Source organism: Dendroctonus ponderosae, unplaced genomic scaffold (genome assembly GCF_020466585.1).
Source record: "Dendroctonus ponderosae isolate FM_Combo_2020 unplaced genomic scaffold, Dpon_F_20191213v2 Dpon_F_20191213_1, whole genome shotgun sequence".
NCBI lineage: Eukaryota > Metazoa > Arthropoda > Insecta > Coleoptera > Curculionidae > Dendroctonus > Dendroctonus ponderosae.
Window position 1 is genome coordinate 48,386,056 of NW_026017110.1, and position 12,048 is coordinate 48,398,103.

The 12,048-nt window shown below is 40.4% G+C and overlaps 1 protein-coding gene across 7 annotated transcripts in view; it reads left to right on the plus strand.

Moving 5' to 3' along the window:
• LOC109535832 (eye-specific diacylglycerol kinase) overlaps positions 1-12,048 on the plus strand; it is a 93,928-nt gene that overhangs the window by 54,625 nt on the left and 27,255 nt on the right. For all 7 annotated transcript variants that reach the window (XM_019901838.2, XM_019901840.2, XM_048670430.1 and 4 more), the window contains 2 exons: positions 141-370; positions 10,281-10,416. In XM_019901838.2, coding sequence (XP_019757397.1) covers positions 141-370; positions 10,281-10,416 — 366 coding nt within the window. The remainder of the gene's footprint in view (positions 1-140; positions 371-10,280; positions 10,417-12,048) is intronic.

The window sequence follows — 12,048 nt, forward strand, 5'->3', positions numbered from 1 at the left end:
AAGTCCCATTATGGAGGTCTTTAGTCAATTAGGGCTCCGAAATATGGCAGCTTTTAGCAGGAAGTAAATTATTATCAGCAGCAGTTACAGATTGCCTGTCCAGGATTTTTTAATTAAATAATTCTGCTGGGTTCTTGCAGGTGCCTGATCTGAAGCGTGATAGAGCAGCATCGGTCGACTCCTGCTTCTCCAAAGTGCCGGAGAAAAAGACTGAAGAGCTGCAGCACTCGGGAGTGAGTTTGGAGGTTCCAGTGGGCCCCAATGTGGCGCTCAGATCGCGATCAGTGGACATTGTGCTTCCTACTGACGAGCAGGCCAGGTACAAAGCTTTGGCCATGACTGCACCGCCACCAGCCGCACAAGCCGCTAGGTATGATTCTCATTCTTCTTCATCTTCTCATTATCATCTCTCACCATCTAGAGTGCCACCACACTTTCAGGTGCGCAATTTCTTTCGTTATGGAGCTTAATAGTTTTAAATGCACTGCAAACAATACTTTATTTAAAAAACAGTGATTTTTAAGGGCCTGATTGAGGCGTTTTTCCAGTTGTCTCGTGAAGCTTTTGTCAATTTTTCCAGAGTTATTTATACAGAGACCGCTTGACCAAAAGCCACCAAATTTACACCGCAGGTAAGTTGCGGCTTTTTGTGTCGAGTGCAGAAGCCCCCTTTCTGATCCCTAGAAGAACTACTTGGAAATTCACTGCGGAAGAGCATGGCGCATAGCTGAAAAGTTGCGCAAAAACGTTGCAAACTAGAAGAGTTTATTTTGGAAAATTTGCCAGTGCGGATGCAACCAAGTTTGCACGGCCAATCAACTGGGCTTTTTTTAACTGCCGTACATAGCGAGCACTCAGCTTCGTCTAGTAGTGGCTCAGAAGAGCATGGAGTAAAAATGCAAAACCGCGCATTAATGTCGAAGGTTTCAACTTTTCGCGTGCAACCGAATTTACAGGCACGACTAAAGCGAACCTTTTTTACAAGCTCGTAGAACACGCGTTCGAATTTCGTAAGCGCTTGCTCAGAACTGAGTTTCAGAAGGACATGGTGTAAAAATGAAGACATGCTCCAAAACTGCCCGAAGTTCGAAAATTCGTTGTTAAGGAGCCAGTGGTGAGGAGTCGAACCCACTGCACTTAAATTGATTGACTGATTGACTTAAAAATTAAATGAACTTGGTTTATCGGCCATTCCTTCCATCCACTCCTTACGCATGGCTGATATGAGCATTGAAATGCCTCCGGTGGTTATGGAGTAAGAAGACCAGAGGAACGTAATTCAAAAAATGAAAATCGTGCAAATTTTTTTCAAAGTTCAAAAATTAAGCGTGAAAAAACTACTGTCTAAAATGGAACCATATAGACTCCGAGCCTTAACGGAACCTTCCTGTACAGCGTGCTGTAACCCTCATGTCGATCAGCGTCTGAGAAATGGGCTTCAGAAGGGCATAGTCTAAAATTGAAAAACCCGTCAAGAACTTCGCAAAGTTTTAAAATGCGTTATACGCAAACCACTTCGTGGAATGGAACCAATTTTACAAATCTGGTAAACGGAAGCTTCTTTTGTTGGCTGCTGTTCTTCGAATTGTAAAACAGTTGGCAGTTTAGCAGGCATGAGCCTCAGAAGATCGTAATGCAGACGCAAAGAAGCGCCAAAAATATTGTCAAAGTTCAAGAATTATTTCTGAAGACACTACAAGCTGGAATGGAACCATATGCACTACCGCCCTTAATGAAAGCTTTCTGTATGGCAGGGTTGAACCGTCATTTCCATATCTCCAGGAGCGTCTCAGAAATGCGCTTCAGAAGTGAATAATGCAAATTTCAAAAACCCGCAAGGGCAGAGTGTGAAATTGAGAAACCCCTAAAAATTTTCTCAAAGTTTGAAAATGCGTTATAACCAAACCACTTTATGGAATGGAACCAGTTTTAGAAATCTGATAAACGGTAGCGTCTTTTGTTGACCGCTGGTATCCGAATTGTAAAATATTTGGGGTTTAGCCCCAATTAGTCTGAGAAGATCGTAATGCGAAAAAGCGCCCAAAATCTTGTCAAAGTTCAAGAATTATTTCTGAAGACGCTACAAGCTGGAATGGAACCATATGCACCATATCCCTTAATAAAAGCTGTCTGTATGACAGGGTGTGCCCTTCATGCCCACAGCTTAGGCAGCGTCTCAGAAATGAGCTACAGAAGTGTATAATGCAAATTTGAAAAACCCGCGAAGAATTTGTTAAAGTTTAAGAATACGTTCTTGATCAACGAACATTTGGAATGGAACCACTTTTATAAAACTGATAAATGCAAGCTTTCTGTATTCATGGATGGTATGCCAATTCAAATATCTCCGATGGTTATGGAGTAAGGAGCCCCAGAGGAACGTAATGCAAAAAATGAAAATCGCTCAAATGTTTTTCAAAGTTCAAAAATTAAGCGTGAAAGAACTGCTATCTGAAATGGAACCATGTACACTCAGACCCTCAACTGAACCTTCCTGTATGGCGTGCTGCAACCCTCATATCAATATATCGATCAGCCTCTGGGAAATGGGCTTCAGAAGGGGATGGTGTAAAAATGAAGAAATGCTCCAAAACTGCCCGAAGTTCGAAAATTCCTTGTTAAGGAGCCAGTGGTTAGGAGTGGAACCCACTGCACTTAAATTGAACGCGGTTTATCGCCCTCTGGAAGCCACATTCCGATAACTGAATGTCTGAAACGGTTACCTCGAACAGGGCTTCAGAAGGGCATGATGCAAAAATCAAAAACCGCTTTAGAACATTTCAAATTTAAAAAATTAATTCTCAAGCAATTAGAAACTCATATAAAACTCAATCGATTCCGGGCATAAAGAAGCCTTTCATTACCGGTCACATAAAATTTCCAATTTGATGTCTCCAATGAATGCTCAGAAATTTGTCTCAGAAAAGTATAGTTCAAATGCTAAAATTGGCACAAAAAATCTTCAAAAATTTCTTACTCGAATAAAACTAAGTTTAAAAACCCTGTAAACTGGAGCTTCGGTGATCAACTACTGAAATCCACAGTCTGAGATCTGAAGCAGTTGCTCAGAAATGACCGTCCCAAGAGCATGGTGTTAAAATACAAAATCGCCCAAAACTCTCCAAAGTTCAAAAAATCGTGCAGCAGCAACCACTGGGTGGAACAATCCCAAATTCACTCCCGAAATCAAGTGAACCTTCCTCTATCGACTGCTTGACCCCTCATTTGGACCACTTAAGCCGATGCCGAAAAATACTCTTCGGAACAATATGATGTTTGTAAAGCGGGTCTCCCGCACGAGCCAAATGGGACTATATCGCAACCCGTGGCCCATCCAAACCGCCAAAACACCTTAGAACGAGCCCTAAAAAGGCAAACTTCCCCATTCCATACACCTGAAGACGGATATTCTTCTGCAGGGACCAATAAAAAACAATTTTCCCTCAATAAGAAGCGAATTCGGCCGCTTGCTGTCAGTCAGCAAGGCGAACGCGCCTTTCTCTCAGGGGACCGGCGAAATAATTGGGTATAGAACTAAACAGACATAACTGGCTTTTCCGAAAAGAGGAAAAGCTACGCAATCCACCGGGACCCTATTGAAATAAACTATTCAAGAACAAGATGGAAAAAATGCCCGCAAAGGCTCGCCCATCGTCTCTCAAGCAAAGCGCATTTCCTTCCTGAATGTTTAAAATCGCCGACCTTTTTCCCAGTTATTTTTCAAAACCTGTTGTCCTGCGGCGTTTTGATAAACTGCCATTGGCCCGAAATTTACAACAGGAGAAAATTGGAAGGTAAGTGAGTTGTCGGCAATTGGACAGATATTTATGGCAGGCGAAACCCCTTGGTGCTATCTGGATCGGTTTATCTGGAAAAGTGTCTCGGGGTTTTATAGTGTTTTCAATGTTTTTTTGTTGACGGAAAAATCAGGTGCTAATCGCATGTTTATGGCTGAGTTAAGCGCGCGATTTCCTAGGGTTTTTTTTTCAAACACTTTTAGAGGAAGAACCGGGTGATTAGGCAACTATTAAGGAAAAAACGCTAGGGTTTGCCTTCGCTTTGGTCTTCACTCTGTCGGTTTATAGTGACTTTTCCAGTGGAGGTGGTAGATTAAAGCTTCCTCTATCGACTGCTGGTCTGTATGTTCCGGTAGCTTCAGCAGTAATGTAGAAATGAGCTTCAGAAAACTATGATGCAAATGAAAAACCGCGCCAAAACTTTTCACAGATCAGGAATTGATTATGGAAGAATACGAATACTACTGGCTTGAATGAAACTAATTGCACTGGAAACAGAATCTTTCGCTCTTACGCATTGGATCCAGCGTGTTCATATGTCAAGTAGCGTCTCAGAAATGAGCCTCAGAAGGGCAGAGTGTGAAATTGAGAAACCCCTAAAAATTTTCTCAAAGTTTGAAAATGCGTTATAACCAAACCACTCTATGGAATGGAACCAGTTTTAGAAATCTGATAAACGGAAGCGTCTTTTGTTGACCTCTGGTATCCGAATTGTAAAATATTTGGGGGTTTAGCCCCAATTAGTCTGAGAAGATCGTAATGCGAAAAAGCGCCCAAAATCTTGTCAAAGTTCAAAAATTATTTCTGAAGACGCTACAAGCTGGAATGGAACCATATGCACCATAGCCCTTAATAAAAGCTGTCTGTATGACAGGGTGTGCCCTTCATGCCCATAGCTCAGGCAGCGTCTCAGAAATGAGCTTCAGAATTGTATAATTCAAATTTGAAAAACCCGCCAAGAATTTGTCAAAGTTTGAAAATGCGTTCTTAATCAACCAATGTTTGGAATGGAACCACTTTTACACAGCTGATAAACGCAAGCTCTCGTTATTTATGGTTGGTATGGGAATTGAAATAGTTCCGGTGGTTATGTAGTAAGGAGCCCCAGAGGAAGGTAATGCAAAAAATTAAAATCGCGCGATTTTTTTTCAAAATTGAAGAATTAAGCGCGAAAGAACTACGTCGCTAGCTCCAACCCTTAACTGGACCTTCCTGTACGGCATGCTGCAACCCTCAAATTCAACGTCTGAGAAATGGGCTTCAGACGGGCATTGTGTAAAATTGAAAAACCCGTCAAGAATTTCTCAAAGTTTGAAAATGTGTTACAACCAAACCATTCCATGGAATGGAACCAATTTTTCCAATCTGATAAACTAGGGCATCTCTTGTTGACTGCTGTCCGAATTGTAAAATATTTGGTGGTTTAGCAGTAATGAGTCTTAGAAGATCTTAAGGCAGAAGCAAAAAAACGCCCAAAATCTTGTCAAATTTCAAGAATTGATTTTGAAGACGCTACTAGCTAGAATGGAACCATATGCACTACAGCCCTTAATCAAAGCCTTCTGTAAGGCAGTGTCGGACCTTCATACCTATATCGCAGGCAGTGTCTCAGAAATGCGCTTCAGAAGTGAATAATGCTAATTTCAAAAACCCGCCAAAAATTTGTCAAAGTTTGAGAATTCGTTCTTAATCAACCAATGGTTGTAATGGAACCACTTTTACAGAGCTGATAAACGCAAGCTTTCTTTATTAATGACTGGCATACGAATTGAGATGCCTACCGTGGTTATGGAGTAAGGAGCCCCAGAGGAACGTAATGCAAAAAAATCAAAATCGCGCAAATTTTTTTCAAAGTTCAAAAATTAAGCGTGAAAGAACTACTGTCTGAAATTCAACCATATACACTCCAATCCTCAAGGGGACCTCCCTATGTGGCGCGCTGGAACCTGCATGTCAATATCTCGATCAGCGTCTGAGAAATAGGCTTCAGAAGGGCTTAGTGTAAAATTGAAGAACCCGTCAAAAATTTCTCAAGATTTGAGAATACGTTAAGAAGGAACCAGTACTTCAAATGGAACCAGTTTTACCGCACGTATAAACCGAATATTTTTCTATCCATGGCTTTTATTATAATTCAAATGCCTTAAGGAGTTGTGGAGGAATGAGTCTCAGAAGAACGTAATGCAAAAACTAAAAACCGCGCTAAAGTTCAAGACCAATTCTTCTGGAACCACTGGCAGTAGTGGAACCATAACAGTCCTACCCTCAATTGAGGCTTCCTGTTTGGCATGCTGAGCCCCCATTCCTTGGTCTCAAACAGCGCCTCAGAAATATGCTTCAGTGGCATGGTGTAAAATCAAAAACCTTCTCAATAATTTATCAAAATTGTAGAATTTATTATGCAAGCCCGAGAGCTTTGGGCACCCGTCAGACTAAGGGCAATATTTTACCTTTAAAACTCTATCGACATATCAATTTTATCCCCACTGGTTTCTTCGAAATTATTTTTTGAAAATCGGCTTGTCGCTTTTATGGATCCTAAATCAATGAAGTCGAAGTCAATATGTGAAAATTCTTAAATATTCATCCACAGAAGCAACTGAGGTAAAAAAATTCACATACTTAGGCAAAAGATTTGGCTTGAAACTGGTGCTCAAGCTGATTTCGTGGCTTAACTAGTTTCTTCATAAGCCTGCACGACCAAGCGACGTAAGCCTGCACGACCAAAAACTCCCTTCGGAGTTGGTTCATTCCGCGTCCGTTTGCACCCCATAAAACCGACACTTTATTGCCAGTCATATTTGGCCAACCACATCGTTGCCTCTTTCTTAATATTGAGCGAGTTTAATTAAGAATTGAGCGCACAGGGATTTTATTATAGAGGCCGCCAGCTCGCTCGTTGCAGATTTATTGGAAGGCCCGAAGCCAGGCAATTTCCACCGGTAAAATTGCCAACAATTAGCTAACGCAACAATGCAACGTGTAACAAGCAACGATTTTTTTACGATAGGGCTTTGGCCATAGTCTATGAAGATAAGGTGAATAAATAGAGCATTTTCCATATGCATGTTGTGTGCGGGCTTTTATTCAGTTTGACGAGACAGTGCGCGGAAAATGTATTGTGGAAATTGGCAAACTGATACCGTTCAGTCGTTCCTAGAAAGTTATTTGAAGTGAAAGTGGTTTTTTTTGGTTCGGGATTTAGCCCCATTTAATCTGGCCCAGAGTAGGGCTTCGAGCTTAGAATCGGGGTTTCCTTTGAGGCGATTCGCTAACAATTTACTGAAGGAATTTTCGTAGAAATTGGGACAAAACGAGCAGAGTGTATTGGCAATATTTAGGCAGGAAGAGTATTTTTAGACAGCCAGGAATCGTCGCCATATGAAACGTATTTTGATTGTTTATTTGGCATTTGTTTGAGTGCCTGACGCAACTGCAACAACTCTAACCGCAAATCATTTTTTTTTAAAGTCCAGTGCTTTGGAAAACTTTCAAGGGTTTTTGCTCGGGAAGTCGCTTTGTGTCATGCTCTTCTGAAGCCCGTTTCTGAGCAATCACTTTGAACAGCGCAGCACGGATTGCAGAAATGTAGAGCGGAAACGTCAGTGTATCTGTAGTGTATGCGTGGTTCTATTTGGTTCTACAGTTTTTGAATAAAACATGTTTGAACTTTGGTAATTTTGTGCTCGGGTTTTTCATTTTGTCGCCATGAGTTTGTTTAGCGTGTTTCTAAAGAGCAATTTGAGACAGCCCAGCGTTGATTTCAGCAGTTGACCAAAAAGCGTCATTTTACATGTTTTGGAAATTTCGTTCGATTCCATTGAGTGGTTCTCTAATACCAATTTTTAAAGTTTGGAACTTTTTGTGCGCTCTTTCGTTTTTCATCATACTCTTCTACTGCTTGTCTCTCAATAACCATCGAGACTTTCAAGTTTGGACTGTATCACTTAATAGAGGAAGCTTTAGTTGACTAGTGGTGCAACCTTGGTTCCATTTCAGCAGGACTTTTTGTGATAATTTACGTGTGATTTCTGGAATTTTTTTGAGCGATTTTTTTGAGTTTTTACATCAAGTTCTTCTAATACTCCCCTCTAAAAGATCAGTTGAGAGTGCGAAAGGTGGAAATCATCAATCAATAGAGGAGGCTTTATGTGGCTCGTGGGAAAATTGTGATTCCATTCGAGCCAATAGTTCCTTCATGATTAATTTTTGAAGTTTGGATTTTTTACACGATTTATTGTTTTTGCCTCACGCTCTTCTAATGCTTATATCTTCGGCACCGTTTGAGATTTCCAAATGCAGACCTCAGAAATCAAGAGAGGAAGCTTTGGTTTAACTATGGGGTTAATTTGATTCCATTTTAGCGTGTGGTTCCTTCATTATTAATTTTTGAAGTTTGGATTTTTTTTGCGCGATTTTTTGTTTTTGCAATTTGCTATTATAACGTTTGTTTCTAAAGAACCGTTGCAAGCTACTAAACTCGGAACCCATCAATCGATAGTGGAAACATTGCGTGCCTAGGGGTGCCTATTTGGTTCAATTCAAGATACCGGTTCCGGTGTGATTAAATTTTTAAGTTTAAATTTTTTTGCGCGGTTTTTTGCTTTATTATCATGCCTTCTTGAAGCTAATTACCGAGCAACTACTCTGACAATGGCGAAAGGTATTTCAAATTTTATGCAGAAAAAGCACGTTTGGCAGATTTCGTTAGATGCAAATTCACAATTCTTTTAAAATATGTATTTGAAGTTTGGGCTTTTTGTGGCGAATTTTTGTTTTTCCGTCATGCAGTTTTGAGCTTCATTTTAAAGAACGCACTTGAGCTGTTGCAAAAATAATATTAGCTGTCGATAGAGGAAGCTTCAGGCCACTGGAGGCCTATATTTGGTTTGATTGAAGCTTATGGTTCGTGGAGAATTAATTGGTATCTTTGGAAAGTCTAAGCTCGGTTTTTTGTCTTTGCATCATGCTCTTTTGAAGCTGATATCAAAGGAACCAAATGGCAGGGTTAAAATGATAATTCTATAAATCGGTAGACGAAGCTCGACTCTTCTCGTGGGGTAAATGTGGTTAAATTCCAGAAAGCAGTTAATTTAGCATTTATTCCTGAACTTTGGTAAATTCAGCGGGCATTTCAGGGCGCGGGTTTTCATTTTAACATTTTGCCAATTTGGAGCCTGTTTCTGAGCAACCAATAAGAGAATCAGAATGTGTCTGTCTGGATTCGATTAAAAAGGCTTTAGTCTACTAGCGGTGAAATCTTCGCTGATTTGTAGGCTGTGGTGCCTTTAGCTGCTTAAGGAACCAACATGCCGGTGAAGGAGAATAAACGCGAAACCTAAGCGTATGTGAACTGTGAACTTGGTTTCATTTGGAAAAGTTGTTTCCTCAAATTTTTTTTTTATGTGGAGAGTTTTTGCATGGATTTTCATTTTTGCGGCATACCTTGCCAAAGCTCATTTCTGAGCACCCACTAACGGAGCCAGAGGGCAAAGCTCTGAAATCGATCAAGGTGACTCCATTTTATTCGTAGTGTGAACCTGATTAGATTCGCCTTCGTGGTTTCGGCAGAATTCACTTTTGAACTCTGTAATGTTTTTGAGGGGGTTTTATTTTTGCATGCTGTCATCCCAAAGCCCATTTCTGGCAAACCACTGCAAATATCAGAATGCGAATTCAAGGAGTGATTAGCCAAAGCTTCAGTGTTCTCGTGGTGTAATCTAAATTTCACCAGAGCTTCTGGTTTTTTAGTTAAAAATTCTTGAAATTCCGGATATTTTAGGGTAATTTTTCACTTTTACATCATGCTCTTCTGAAGCTGATTTCCGAGCAATCAGGACACACATCAAAATGCCGATTTAGCAGCAAATAAAGGAAGTTCTCTTTGCTGATCCAGCCAACATTAATGGACTACAAACATTTCAGTTTGAGGATTTATCCAAATAAATTTGGGGTCGATGTGGGAAAAGTCAAGTGCATTTTTTGCTATCTATCGATGAAAGCAATCAGATTGACGCTTTGATAAACTCATTGGAAGCGGAATATTAATAAGAAAATTTCCGAAAAAAATGTGAACAGAAAACAGGGAGACGAAACGATGCTAACTGTGAGTCGCAAACGTGGATTAGTGCGAAATCGATCGGTTTATTACAAGAACCGAACAAGGTGAGCAATAAGTGATGGTCATTTTCTTATTGTCGGTGTCTGTTTGCCCGTTACGCGCCTAATTGAGCCGGATGGGTCAGATTTGCCGAGACGGATTTCAGGAATTCGTCCTAATTGACTAATTTTCGCCAGATCAGGGCAAAATAATTCGCCTGATTTTGCCCCGAGAAGTGTGTAAAAATCCACGTTCTCCTAATGGCACACAATGTCCAATAAATGGGGCTTGAAGGCAGGAAGGCCGCGTTGTTTATCTCGCTGTTGATTTATGGTAAATTTCGCTTAAAATTCGCTTGCTCAGTTCGGGTTTCATTGTTGCAGAAGATCAACTGGACCGACAGAACGTTCACATAAAGGCACTCCGGATTGGGGCGAATCGGCAGCCATTGGCGACCATCTGTGGGTTTCCACGGCTGTTTCAGGCGAGTTTTGCTATGTGGGAGACACTGAATGTCAGGTAAGTGAAACTTTGAGCCTAAAATCCAGCAGGGAAATAATGGTTAATGAGGCAAAAAGTGCAACATCAGCTTTAGTATAAAGCGGAAAATACCGATGGATTTGTCCAATATTCATCTTGGAGAGGCTTTAGCATTGACACCGCAGTAATTTGGAATTCCAGGACAGTTTCGGGATTTCGCCCCACCTGGCAAAACGAGCAAAGCTCTGTCTGTCCGGATCAGGTTTCTCGGAAAACTCTTAGCAATGTGGCTTCGGGATCAACTAGAATCAATCAAACAATTCAAACAGTTGAGGCTGTTTAGCTGCTACTGTTGCCTGGAATTTTCCAATTTTGCGACTTAATTAAACGCTCGATTTCCTCCTGCTGGCAACCGGCAACTAAAGGAAAAACGTATCCGAGCAGCAGTGGAGCCAAAATCCTGCTCAATTGAGGCTTTGCGGTAAACCCCTGGATATTAACTCCGAGTTCAAGTGATTCAACCGCCAGGTTGAACTGATAGGAGCGTATTTTTCTGCCTTAAATCCTGCAGGGAAAACTAGGCAATATTTTATATATTTCGCAAAGTCCATTATCAACCTGATTAGGTAATTCCGGGCAATTCATCACTTTTGAGGTCAAGCGCCTTATTGAACAGCAGACGAGGAAATTTATGGTGTTTTGTGGAAGAATCAACGATAAGTTGTTAATTAGGGTTAACTAAGGGTAAAGTTTCACGGTGCAAATGATCGCTCCAGGCACCTGCTGTTCACTCCAGAAACCCGTTTTTCACATTAAAATTTCATATTTTTCCACGTCCCCGAAAAAGGGCCAGTTTTAATTAAATCAAATATTATTATATTCTTTTCTTCCTGGGTTTCAGTCCAAGTGTGAAATAAAAAAAAACATACGGTTTATTTCATAAAGTTTCGGCGAGACAACAACGCCATCATCAGATTTAAAATTCATACAAACTCATAATTGGGAAAGGTTAGATTCTTTTAGGTCTTTGCTGTCTTGAAACCTCAAATTTGTTTCATCATTTGGGATTTTTTTCCCTCCAGAACTTATGAATGTTTTAACGTTTTATAAATTATAGTTTTTATACAACATGTTTTAATTGTGAATTGGTGTTTGTAGTTTGTGTAAATTTTAAACATACTGAAATAAACGCTGTTCAAAATTTTTACTTCACACTTTGACTGAGACCCAGGAAAGATAAGAATATCATAACAAATACACGAAGTCCGGAAAATAAATCAAAATTAAATCAAATTAAAACTTCATGGATCGAATCAGTCAACTTGTCCTACAACTAAGTACGCAAAAACGGGTTATTACATTGTTTCTAATGTCGTAATTTCCAGGAAAGGGATTGACGTTTTCCTGATGAATATTTAATTGGGGCGGCCTGAATGTGGCCATGAAAATGGGCTTTTTTCCAATTATTCCTGTTTGAATTTCCTGGGATTTCGACGTTGGTGTTCCTGCATGTTTGTACAGGCAATATTTGCCCCATTGTGAAAGTTTTCGGCCTATTTAAATAGCCCTGATGGCTTAGGAAAACATTTGCTTGGCTATTGATTAGGCTTAAACAGTAGCCTGGCATCAGGAAATGCGAATTTTTGAATCGGGGTTTTAGTCGTTCATAAA